Source organism: Lygodium microphyllum, chromosome 8, assembly GCF_053477565.2.
Source record: "Lygodium microphyllum isolate KBCC chromosome 8, Lygodium_microphyllum_v1.1.10, whole genome shotgun sequence".
NCBI lineage: Eukaryota > Viridiplantae > Streptophyta > Polypodiopsida > Schizaeales > Lygodiaceae > Lygodium > Lygodium microphyllum.
Window position 1 is genome coordinate 41,895,134 of NC_141142.1, and position 12,354 is coordinate 41,907,487.

The 12,354-nt window shown below is 41.8% G+C and overlaps 1 protein-coding gene across 3 annotated transcripts; it reads left to right on the forward strand.

The window, feature by feature from the left end:
- The first annotated feature begins 463 nt into the window (after positions 1-463).
- LOC148032206 (DNA-directed RNA polymerase subunit beta) lies at positions 464-12,107 on the forward strand. Of its 3 annotated transcripts, none has more exons than XM_087682857.1 (5): positions 728-860; positions 8,585-9,873; positions 10,143-10,583; positions 11,346-11,461; positions 11,656-12,107. In XM_087682857.1, exons 2-5 carry the CDS (start codon positions 9,860-9,862, stop codon positions 12,066-12,068), a joined length of 984 nt encoding a protein of 327 aa, XP_087538983.1. In that variant the 5' UTR covers positions 728-860; positions 8,585-9,859; the 3' UTR covers positions 12,069-12,107. The 3 variants fall into 3 exon arrangements, with proteins under 3 accessions (XP_087538982.1, XP_087538983.1, XP_087538984.1); XM_087682858.1 differs by having other exon boundaries at positions 784-864; XM_087682856.1 differs by lacking the exon at positions 8,585-9,873 and having other exon boundaries at positions 464-864; positions 11,656-12,106.
- Positions 12,108-12,354: the final 247 nt, after the last annotated feature.

Sequence of the window (12,354 nt, forward strand, 5' to 3'; positions counted from 1 at the left end):
TGTGAGTGAGCTCTAGGATGTCAAATGTTCAAAACCCATAATTGGGTCACTTTGTAGCGGCTTGCCTTTGGGTGAAACATGGTTGCTATTCCGATGAATAAATATCATTGAAAGGCACAAAAATGGCATTACAAAAAAAAAAAAAAGATTTATGGATTTGAGTCTTGAAAAAGTGTTATTACGAGTGCTTCTATTGCAATGGAACATTGCTTCAGAAGCAAGCAAGCTATCATCTAGTAACTCCGTAATATGCAAATTGTCATGCAATGTGTTCACATGCTATTTTGAATTTGATCTTGGTAGCAATGAAACATGGATCGCACAACAAGCAAGCTACATGTGGTTGGTTTGCGATATTTTGTGCAAGGATCTATATTTATAAAAAAATTTGTGGGTGAATTTGTGCAGACAGGAAAATTGGGAATGGGTCCTCCGTCACCTCTTTAGATACACACTCAATCGGTTACACATCGCCACTTCCCGCCCATGTTTGTGGGTCAATTTGTGCATAGAGGAAAATTGGTACTGGGCAGCATTTGTCCCTCACCTGTTTAGATGCACACCCGAGCAAAGCTGCAGTGGTGGTAGGCCGCGTGTCCTGCAGACAGCAAAGCCTTCCATCACCAGATCTTGGACAAGAAACCTGGCGATGGCTTCCACTTTCCCCAAGGGCGCAGCCAAAGGAGGCAAATGTGGTGCTTGGCCGTGCTTAGCGACTCTGATGGGGGCGATCCTCCTCTTCGGTTTTCTCATCCAATGGAATGACTTGATCTGCAAGACAAAGTCAAGCTCCTATGCTTCCTCTCCTCTCTCAACACGAGCTGTCTCAGCAGATTTCGGCATGTTGGGCGTCCCCTGGTGTAGGTACCTTCCCCCCTAGCTCCACATGTCAAGTATCAATCTTTGTGGCAGTGCAGTGAATAAATAAAGCACCTCAAACATTCGTGAAGTGATTCACATTTAAAATGTACATGGCTTAGCTGGGGCTGTCGGGCACCAGGTTATCGGATTTTTGTCGACTGTAACATCTCAAAGTGTACATGGTTTGACCAGGCTGTCAAGCAGTAAGTAATGGGAATCTTGTCTACTGCAAACAAATGCATTAGAGGAGGATGGGGCAGAGATACGGCGAGAACTTGGATTTAATGGATGATTATATTCTGGGTACATTGTGGAAATGCTTGGGTGTAGAAAGCAAGAGACCGGAGGATGGTCTCAGAGAATATGCCGGGAGATGCGTTCTTCCTTGTGTGTTTAGGTTCCAGTTTGCATGACAGACGAATGATCAAATGAAATAAAGGGATGTTCAATGGATACCGGACCCTCTGCACAAGCGAGGAGATAGATACAATGCATTGACACAATTTGGTAGGACCAGTGCCAACCACAAGGGAAGCCGAATCAAAGATGGAGGCTTGAAGCAGAGAGGCTAAGGAGTGAAACCCTAACTGTTGGCACTCGTGAAGGGGCCAAGTCTATTGTCTTTAGCATTGTATATAGTATAGATTACACCATTAGTATTCAAGTTTTCAGTTTTTTGCATTCATTCTCTCTATGTTCACACACACACACACACACACACACACACTCTCTGCATTTTTGCTTCTGCATGTGCACTCATGTGATCCTTCATTCCTATTTTGGTTTCCATTTACAGTCCCGAAAAGGCCTTGTTTGGATCATTAGTTAGTGTTGGGGCACCACCAGAGAGACTCCAGTTGGCACTACTTATGAGAGTTGGCACACCACTCGAGATAGTTTGTGCCTATAAATACAGCACTGACTCCACCCATTTGCCATCACACATTCATCCTTTTGACACCATCAGTCTCTTCCACATTCTTCTCTCCCTTCTCCTTCCACTCCACTGACATTCACATCGCGTGAGGAGGATATCATGGTTTGTGGCTTCTGCATCCATTATCATCATTTGGCATCATCTTCAGGGCTGTGTTTTGCAGTCCACGAGGCTCTTCTCCATCAGTCTTTCTCTAGTTGGCATCATCTTCAGGTTGTGTTTGCAATTTGGGAGGACTTTTCCCGGCTTGGTGTTAGTTTGCCTCTACTTGGCATCATCATCATTGCTGCATTTTTCAGTCTGGTGGCTCCTCCTTCATTTGGTGACCTTCATCTCCATCAAACATCAACGTTTTGGTTGTGTTTTACTTTCTAGACACGTTCTTGGCATCCACATTGGCTTCAACATGCAGTGCTGTTCCATGAGGCTGTGTTTTGCAGCTCTTGCTCTATTTGGAGTTGGATTTCTTCATTTGGGAGGCCGTCTTGCTCTTCTTCCCTTTAGGAATACACGTTAGTAGCTGGCAGTCTTCTTGTGTGACTTCAATGGCCTCATAGGATTGCATTCCGCTCCCTTGACAACTCTCTTTCATCTTCAACATCACCTTCTAAACCCATTGCCCGGAGGACTATGTTTCACTTCCTCTCATTGCAGATTCCCTACAGGTGTTGCCATTTAATGAGACAGGACAATGCAATCATGTTTAGAGCTTCGGTTCTACTGTATTAGCTCGATTCACTCAACATGATTCTGTGATTCATCATTTATCTTCTTCATTGGTCATTGCATTTTTCCCTTCACCACATGACTGACCAAGGAGTGATGCATCCTCTCCACTTATCCCATATTACCATATGAAGACATGTTTATTGTAATTCCCTGTTGAGAGCAATTTCAACACTAATGCAATTGAGACGTTTGTTGGTTGATCTTGATGTATGTGTCATGGAGCCTACTTCTTTATTTGTTGATAGTTAGAGTGCTATTGTAGTGGTACAGAACCTAGTGTTTCATGCACACACGAAACACATTGAGATACATTATCACTTTGTCAGAGAGAGGTTACATGGAGGAGATATCAGCCTTGTCTACTATTCTACCAACAACAATGTGGCAGACATCTTCACCAAAGCTCTTCCTTGTGATAAATTTGAAGCATTTTGCAACGCTTTAAATTTGATCTCATTCAGTGGATGATCCTTGTATATTGATCACTTATCACTCTAGGGGGTTTGGGTTTTACTTATGCCTACGCTCACATAGGAGTGTCGGTGATTTGCTTGTAGGACATTGGGGCACTTTTTACTCTTTGTAAGAGAGGTTTTTTTCCCAGTCACATTATTCTTCATTTGTGTATTTATGTTACATAGTTTGGTCACTTACTATATATTATACACATGTATGTATGAACGCACTTTAAGCCACTTACACAACCCTAAAGTCTAAGGGTTGTACTTTGTACTTTATACTTCATTCTTCGATCAATCAAGTGTCAAGTAGTGACCACACACACTCTCTTTATTGTTTGCACACTCTCTTAAGTTGAGCTGCTGTCCATCTCCATCAACGTATGATGGTGTGGTGAATGCCTTGCTAGCTCAACTGTCAATAACTACTAAAGTTTGTGTCACGGGAACATGAATTTTTGATGCTTTGCTTAGCATTTGATTTATTATCAATTATGGATGGGTATATTTAATTTTTTGGATAAGGACAACGGTTGAATTTTTTAAAAGAATTATTAATTCTGAAAATTAATTAATTGGTTGAAAATTTCAATCAAAAGGTTGCCATTTGGCCAAATTTGCCCGTGCAAGTGAGAAATGGTTGGTGGGAGCTTGGAAAGTGTAGTTGTAGACTGTGCGTGAGCTGAGCTGAGAGTGTAGAGAGTCGAGAGCAGTAGAGTGAGTGGGTAAGTACGACACAATGGGTATTCGGTACAATGACTTGTGTATCACATTTTAGGTTTTGAATATATATAAAATACAAAGTGTAAGCGTGTGTTTACACCTGAACACGGTAAAAGGCACGGTGAGCCTTTATTCCCAACAACCTCCCACCTAAAGGCAACGTGCTTGAAGGCAGAGGAAAGAATTAGCTAAGTGTATGTATGTACAAAGCTAAAAGACACATATACTATCCAATCTTGTATGAGTTCCATGTTCTCAGATGCAACCAAGTCTAAGATTGTTCGCAAAGTAGTCATTTTGACTATAGGAGAAAAGATTTCATCAAAATCAATTCCATATTCTTGCTTGTATCCTTTAGCAACCAAGCGTGCCTTGTACTTGGGCAAAGAACTAGAAGTGACTTTCATTTTGTAAACCCATTTGTAGGGTAGCACTTTTTGTCATTTTTGGCAAAAGTACCAAATCCCAAGTGCCATTCTTCATAAGAGATTCCATCTTTGATAGCATTGCTTTTTGCCATTTCTTACTATCTTGTATGTCCATTGCTTCTGGAAGCATGACGGTTCACCACAATCTGTTAATATGACATAATCAGCCACATAGTTTACTTTAGGAACAAATCTATTTGGCTGTTTTTGCACTTTGGTCGACCTATAGACCTAGTGGGCAATATTTGCTGGTTGTTCAGTTTGGAAATTTGCATTAATAGCTTGCTGTTTTGCAGGTATAACTTGCTATATAATTGGTTTAGGTTGTTCTAGGTGCACATGTTCTTGTTGAATTTGTTGGACATCATGTGCAAGATCTTGCTAATCATTTAGAGCATCATTCCTTGCATTTTCAAGGACATTTTCAGTAGGTATTTGCTGTTGTCTAACAGACATTCTTTGCTATCCTATTGGTACATCCTTCTAGAATATAACCCTTCGGACCTCCTCTGTTTTTTTGGGTTGTTTGTGCATGCGATCTTCCCGGAAGATGACATCATTGTTGCGTACTACTTTTCTTTTCTCAGGATCTCATAATCTATATTCCATTTCACCTTTATCACCATATCCTAGGAAAATACATTTACAGGACGTTGGCTCAAGTTTGTTGCGTTCTTCCTTGCGTATGTGCACAAATGCCTCGCAGCCAAACACTTTCAAGTGTGCATATGAAGATGGCTTGCCCGACTACACTTTTTGGGGAATTCCTCCCTCCCCCTCTCCCAAATACTTGTTTGGTGACCGATTAATCAAGTGTAAGTGTAAAGATGTGTTCACACCCGAACATGGTAAAAGGCATGGTGAGCCTTTATTCCCAACAAAAGGAGCATTTTGGATTGAGGTAGAGAGTAGAGGAGGTGGTCTACTGTTGCACAGCCAATTGGAAGCCATTGTAGGTAGTTGAGCACCTTGGGACTATAGGCGACCTGATTAGGAGGGTCTTTGGCGGCAGGGAATAGCTTGTTGAGGCTGCCAATACTTGGGTGATAGCCATTTGAGCAGGAAACAACATTTTTTGGCCTCCTTGGCAGCAGGTGACAACATCTATGGAAAAGAGTTGTCCACATCCAACGGACGGGTCAACTCGTCTGACCTATCCAATTCTGTCCACCATGTTCGGTCCCGTTCAGTTTGATCCCCGCCAGACTACGCCCTGTTCTCCCGTACGCCAGTGGCCAAACGGTCACTTTTTTAATCATTTTTTACCTTTTTTTAATGCTCTTTCTTTTCTTATTTTCTTTCTTCTTTCTCTCTTGAATCTTCTCTATTCTTTCTCTCTTGTCTACTCTTTTCTTTCTTTCTTTCTTTCTTATCTTTCTTTTCTTTCTCTCTATCTCTTCTTTCTCTCACACAAAGACTCAAGAGAAAAGTTTAAAGATTAAACTAATAAGTTTAAAAACTCTCGCTCCTTCCCTTTGCCTCTCTCATGATTCATCCATCTCTCTCTCTTGTATACACACAATGGCACGATGCAACCATCCTTTCCCATGGATGATAGGCCACCGTTCAAAATTTAGAATTTGAAGTCTCTCTCTCTCTCTCTCTCTCTCTCTCTCTCCAACCCTTAAACCCAAAGCACTCTCCCTTTCTAAAAAAATCCCCTCCCCTCTCATCTCATTCATCCTTTCAAGTTCTCCATCTCTCCTACTTCTTTCAAGCTCTTCATCCTTCCTACTCTCTTAAGCTCTCTCCTCCCTTTACCTCTTAACCCTTCCAACCTCCTCCTCCATCAAGCTCTAGCCTCTCTCTACTCCTTCAAGCTCTCTACTTCGTCAAGCTCTCTACCCTTTCCACTCCTTCCTTCAATCATCTCACCCTCCATTTGTGATCCTCTCGGCTCTCTCTATACATCATTAATGGCACCGCCTTTCCATGAGGCCTTTCGCTTGCATTGTGTCTACTTCGAATGAGTGCAGGAGAAATCCAACTCTTGTATGTGGCAATGCAAGTATTGCCAAAATCTTCAAATCTCATCTGTCACTCTTTTTCTCATCCACTTTTGCAAATTAGGAGGGGAGGCCACACCATGCCTCGGTATTCTTGACGATGTCTATGAAGATTGTTGTCAGAAATACTTGCCATTGAAGTGATGCAAAGGCCTTTCAAGGGCAAGTGAGAAGGTGATTTCTCTCGTTTATAAGGTCTCGGATGCAGAATAAGATCCCTCTCCAACTGTCTTGGTTTCCTCCGTTGAAGGGGTCTCTTCTATCCCATCTAGAAAAAGCCATTTGAGTGGTGCACCTATGCCCAAGAGACAAGCCACTCTTACCCAAGTAATGGGGTAAGTTTCGGGTTCTCTCTTCTTTCTCAAGGAGAGGCAAAGGCAAGCGGAAATAGAGATTGCACACCATAGTTAAGTGCAATCTCTCTTTTCATATGTTCAAAGTGGATCGGTGGAAGTGGATGGTGAAAGCCATTGTTGCCGTTGGTCCATGCGAGGGATGGTACGGTAGTATATCAAAATTCCTAATAAGCTTAGCACACGACAATTGGAGTGACTAATTTTTGTCACTCCAATTTACATATGCTACGCAACATGCATGAGATGTCTGTGGCAAGATAGGTATCATATATTCAATTTTTATACTTTTTAGTTCATAACTTTATTCACAGATTATGAAATATATTTAGAGAAATTTCATTTGTTTAATCTAAGTTTTTCATCCTTTAAATGTATAGATAAATGTGGATTCACTCAAGCTCTCTACTAGCATACTTAAAAGTGTTACTCGCGAGAGAGACTTGGAGGAGGAACGAGTATTGAAGGAGCTTTACTTGGAGCTCAAGGAGATAGACCGACGGTTTTCTCGCACTCGTGCACGCTGGTCATGCCCATGTTGTTATTCACCCTCATGCCGGTAGTGATGAATCTTCTACTTCGACATCCACATTGGCTGCACGTGATGCTCGTGGGGCCCTCAAATGTTACATGAGGCATGGGAGTGGCTTGAAAAGTACTTCTAGTTCGGCCTAGGAGGGTATACTTATCACTGCCTCTCACATAGAGCTTAGAGAGCATGAGTATGATGACGAGGGCAATATCATTAGTGAGGGTGATTTTGTTAAGGAGGGTGATGGCTTCTCAAGCAATGATGAGGATGCTTCCACCTTCGATGCTGAGAATGATATGAGCACCTAGAGTAATCATGTATCTTGATTCGGATTGAGCCATGGATGATGGCTTTTATCTCATCCATCTTTGTATACTTTTTGTGTAAGATTGCACATTTAATTCATAATAAAGTTATTGGTTTCATTATTCATACTACTCTTGGTTCGGCCGAGGAGGACATACCTATCACTCTCTCTCACATAGAGCTTAGAGAGCCCGAGTATGATGACGAGGGCAATGTCATTAGTAATGGTGATTTTGTTGAGGAGGGTGATGGCTCCTCAAGCGACGATGAGGATGCTTTTGCCGTTGATGCCAAGAGTGATATGAGCATCTAGAGTAATCATGCATTTTGATTCGGATTGAGCTATGGATGATGGCTTTTATGTCAATCCTATTTTGTATACTTTTTGTGTGAGATTGCACATTTGGCTCATAATAAAGTTGTTGGTTTCATTATTCATGCTATACTCTTGAGTCTTGTTTCAACTCTCTTTTGCACTTACTTTTGACTTGAATCTCTAAGTATATGTTTTAACTTTTAGGACCAAACATTAAGCATAGACTTAAAATTATATATATTTTTTCTTTCATCGGACGTAGGTCCAAGATTTATTAGTCCGATTATTCCGTACTAGCATCAGATTGTACTAATCGAATGCGATAACCCTGCTATGGAATTGTTTGATCAAGGCAGCAGCTGATTTGATCAATTCTCAGCATTGCAATTCTGAATTTTCTCTCACCTCCTCATTCTCTCTCATTCTCCAGCCATTTTGCAAAGTTCCTCAGCAGATCTCAGCCATTACAATGCCGAGTTCAGTAGTTCATTGCTGTCAACCCTAATGTACAGAAATAATTAGAGTTCAGCAGCCACGTCGGGTCTCATGCCAAGAAATTGAGAACTAAGTACTTGGAATCAGCAGTTGGAATTCAAGGAATTGCCAAAGATTTCAAGAAGCCAGCCATCCTAATTGGATTCGGGGCTCATTTTGATCAGCTGAGGGTCAACCAAAGGCCAATTAGGGGGCAAATCAGATTGAAGGCTTATTGGTCATTTTTGACAGCAAGAGACATAGCCTAATGAAGGAGATTGGAGCCAAAATATTAGCGTACTTCATCCAATTTTAATAGGAGCTAAAGAAATACCGCAAGGGGTGCCAATTTTGGAGCCAAGTAGGAGCCTACTGTTTGAGATTATTTGGTGACATTTATATTTTTGGTTTATGTGAATTTTCTGCTTGCTGTAATTTGTGCTTAATCAAGCCTTTTGCAGGATGGTTGGTTTCATTCAAAATATTACTTCTATCATCTATGTTATTGGAAGATGAGTTTGCACTCAAGTTACAAGGGAGTTTGCCATCTCACTCTGGTGGCATTTGTGAGAGAGCATCGACTACTTTAGAAAGGAGTAACATGAAGAAGGAGAAGGGGCAATGCTACTTTTGTGACAAGAAGGGACATCTCTGGAAGGACTGCAAGAAGCTAGTGGCTTTGTGGAAGAAGTAGAAGAAGGGCAAGGGCTCCCTTGTCTCTTCATCATTCATAGATTCAGACTTGGATTCTGGTTGTGTAGTCAAGATTGTGGAAATCATGAAATGAGCTTTCTAGCCCTGGTGGTACTATCATCCCTAACGATTCTCGGGTCAGAGAGGAGGTGTCGGAGTGGGGTGGAGGTGGGGTATGCAAGCCTCATCCATATTTGGGTGCAATGGACTTTGAGCGTGGCTTTTTACGCGCACAGATGAAGTCTAGCAATTCAAATCCTATAGTTGGTTTTCCTTGCAGGTTAATGATGGGAGATTAGACAGAGTAGTCTTTGCTGCTAGGCTGTTCTCAGTTGAGGGGTTAAAGGCAAGGAATCCATGGTCATGATGTGCTTTCCACAGAGTTGGTTCGTGATAAGCATTGAGATTTGGCTATTTCTACTCTTTTTGGTCAAGGATTGGTATTGATTGACATCAACATTGTTGTCTTTCTAAGGCGGCTTGGTGGTGGGTTGATTATGGAGTGCTTGGGTATGTAGGATCCTATCTAATTGTCATTGTTGTATGTACTATGGGCGGTACAAGGTTCTGGCAGATCATGGCAATGGTATGGAACATGAAGATGATACCTAGGGGCTTGTTTCAATGTTTCCCCATGTTGTATATTCCGTTGTACTTGTCAGCTGTCCAAGTGAGGGTGTTAGTGTTGCACATTTCCTGGGCAGCCAAAATGCAGAGCAGATTTTAGGGCAGATATACAAGGACCAACTACCATCTAGGTGCCAACTGAAACATAGCAGGAACACCATGACAGTTGTGAAGAATGGAGGAGGAACAACATGTCACTCAATGGAGGAGCAACAGCAGCTCTAGGTCCAAATAATGAGCAGAGGGCAGCTTCAACCAACTAAGTTAGAGTAGGGAGAGTGCCAAAAATTTGTCAAGGGTACCCCTGTGACCTCTAGAGGAGCAGAGGGCAGCTTCAAACTGAGTGGGATGGAGTAGGGAGAGTGCCAAAAAATTGTCAAGGGTACCCCTGTGACCTCTAGAGGACATTGCTGATCATGAGCCATGGCAGGTAATGAATTATTATTTGATTACTTGATGAAGACTGTGGAACCGTTTGTTTTGTGTCCAGCATTGTATGTCATTTGGAACTTGGTCAGTTTACAGTGTTTCAGTGTCACCTCGAGAATGTATGCATGCATGATTTATTGTTTTTAAGTGGCAAGAGGTGAAATCTGGATTAATTGCAATTTTCCTCAAATTAACACAGAAGTGTGATTACTAGATTTTGCTTCTTACACCTCTACTGTTCATTAAATAAGTTTGTTTGTTTATGGGTAGAACAAAAAATGGAAAGACGATCAGCTGGACCAGGGAAGACCTTCTGCATGGTCTCAAGGAGTTTGTGCCAATCTATGAAACTCGCCCCATCAAGAATAACAAGTTTGGCATGGGGTTTGATCACTCATTTGGGCTTTGGTTCATTGCAAGATGGCTTCAGCCTGATCTTATGATTGAAAGTGGAGCTTTTAAAGGTCATTCTACTTGGGTATTAAGGCAGGCAATGCCATCCAAACCTATTATCTCTATCACACCTCGCCATCCTGAAAAGTACTTACAAAAAGGGCCTGCTTATGTTGATGCTAATTGCAAGTACTACTCTGGCAAAAACTTCATAGATTTTGGAAGCATTCCATGGCAATCTGTGATGGAAGGTTATGGCATCAAGGATTACTCCAGAGTGCTGCTGTTCTTTGATGACCACCAAAATGAGTTCAGGAGGTATGGTCTCGACAATATAGCCTCGCAACTTGCTATAGTGCAAAGTCAAGTTTGATAATCTCATTGTGCTCTTTTTTTTCCCTCATAATTATACAAAACTCTGGATGCCTTCTGATCAGCATGCAACCTTATTGAAACCATATGAAATGCCAAAAACCAAATAACCTACTTAGCTATTGAAGGAAAATTCTATCCTCTGCAGCTATGAAAACATCACACTGCTGTACACACATGTACAGGCGTGCACGCACGCACGCACACACACACACACACACACACACACACTCTCTCTCTCTCTCTCTCTCTCTCTCTCTCTCTCTCGCTCACCTGCATGCACCCATGCATGTACATTGTATACACGTGCATAGACTTGCTTTACATACATATGTCATTACATGTGCATACGCACACACATTTGTAGGAATGCAGCATGACTCTTCTATCATCTATGATTGGAGCAAACTACACCAGGTTCAGAATGGACATGCCATACTTCACATAGGTGCTGTTAACATTGGACATTTATGCAACCATTATTTGTGCTTTGAGCAGAAGTCCTTAAGCTTCAAAGGTTCTCAACCTTCTCACTTGGTTTTTGTGTTTGAGGCCTTGTATTAGATGGTGCTGCACTTTTTTGATCAGATAAACACAAAATTTATGCCCACACGATCCACAACTAGAATACAGATTTTGTACAGGGAAACAATGTTTTGGTGTGGATGCATAGATGCTCTTAGAGTAACAAGATTCATGGATTTACAGATTCCAGGAGGCACTGCAGGCAGGCTTTCAGCATTTAGTCTTTGAAGATAACTATGACACTGGTACTGGGGATCATTACTCACTCCGTCAGATATGTGACCAGTCACATATAAAAGGTGAAATTTGTACATAGTAATGCTTGAGATGGGACATAATCACGTAGGCTGCCCATGAAGTGTACATAACAGTGCTTGACATATGGCATGTCGCATAGTGATGCTTGATGGACATAATTAGGCTTCTGTAAATTTGCTTTTCAGAATCCATCATAAAGGTGGCTCAATCTAAGTGCAGGCATGTGTATGTGCAGGTGGTGGGCATAGTTGCTATAGAGACAGCGATGAGGCACGATTGAGGGCTGTGAGAAAAGATGTTTGGGAGAAGGCAGTGGATGTGGAAGAGCTATGTGGATACGATGATGCCTGGTGGGGTGTGAGGGGGCAAATGAGGGACAACTTTAACCATAGTTTTGTCCAGATATCTAAGGAGGAGCATTTTCAGAATTCCCAGGTGGTTGAGTCAGTTTTGGAGCTGTACTGGGAGCTTCCCCCTGTGGCTTCTCCTTCTCTGACTAAGCAGAGCAGGTACGATCCTGCTCGCACAATCCATCCCATTGTTGAAGATGATGAAAAGAGTCTGTTTGTGGAGCTTGGATTGAGTAGCCTTGACAAGGAGCTCTTCAATGGGTATACACAAATGGTTTATGTACAACTATCTCAATAATAAATTGCAAACTCTTTGTGAAGGTTTGTCTGATGTAGTTATTGTGCACAATGATCTGCTGGTTTTCTTAGTGATGTGAGGGCATTTGATTTCAAGTGTGCCTTCTGTGAATTGTGCTTATTATCTGCTGCACCTGATCAAGGCTTCATTATATCAGGGGTGTTGAGTTGAAATATCACTATTTGGGGGGGGGGAATTGAAAGGTCATGGAAGTGATAGATTAAGGATTATAAAATTGAAGGGTCAAGATACTGAAGGTGCATAATCCTTGACAAAATAGGGTTGG

Excerpts from the sequence above, each read along its gene's own strand:
- LOC148032206 (XM_087682856.1), top strand. The coding sequence starts at position 650 with ATGGCTTCCACTTTCCCCAAGGGCGCAGCCAAAGGAGGCAAATGTGGT. Across the intron at positions 865-10,142 it reads TTGGGCGTCCCCTGGTGTAG|AACAAAAAATGGAAAGACGA; the intron begins GTACCTTCCCCC and ends GTTTATGGGTAG. Across the intron at positions 11,462-11,655 it reads TGACCAGTCACATATAAAAG|GTGGTGGGCATAGTTGCTAT; the intron begins GTGAAATTTGTA and ends GTGTATGTGCAG.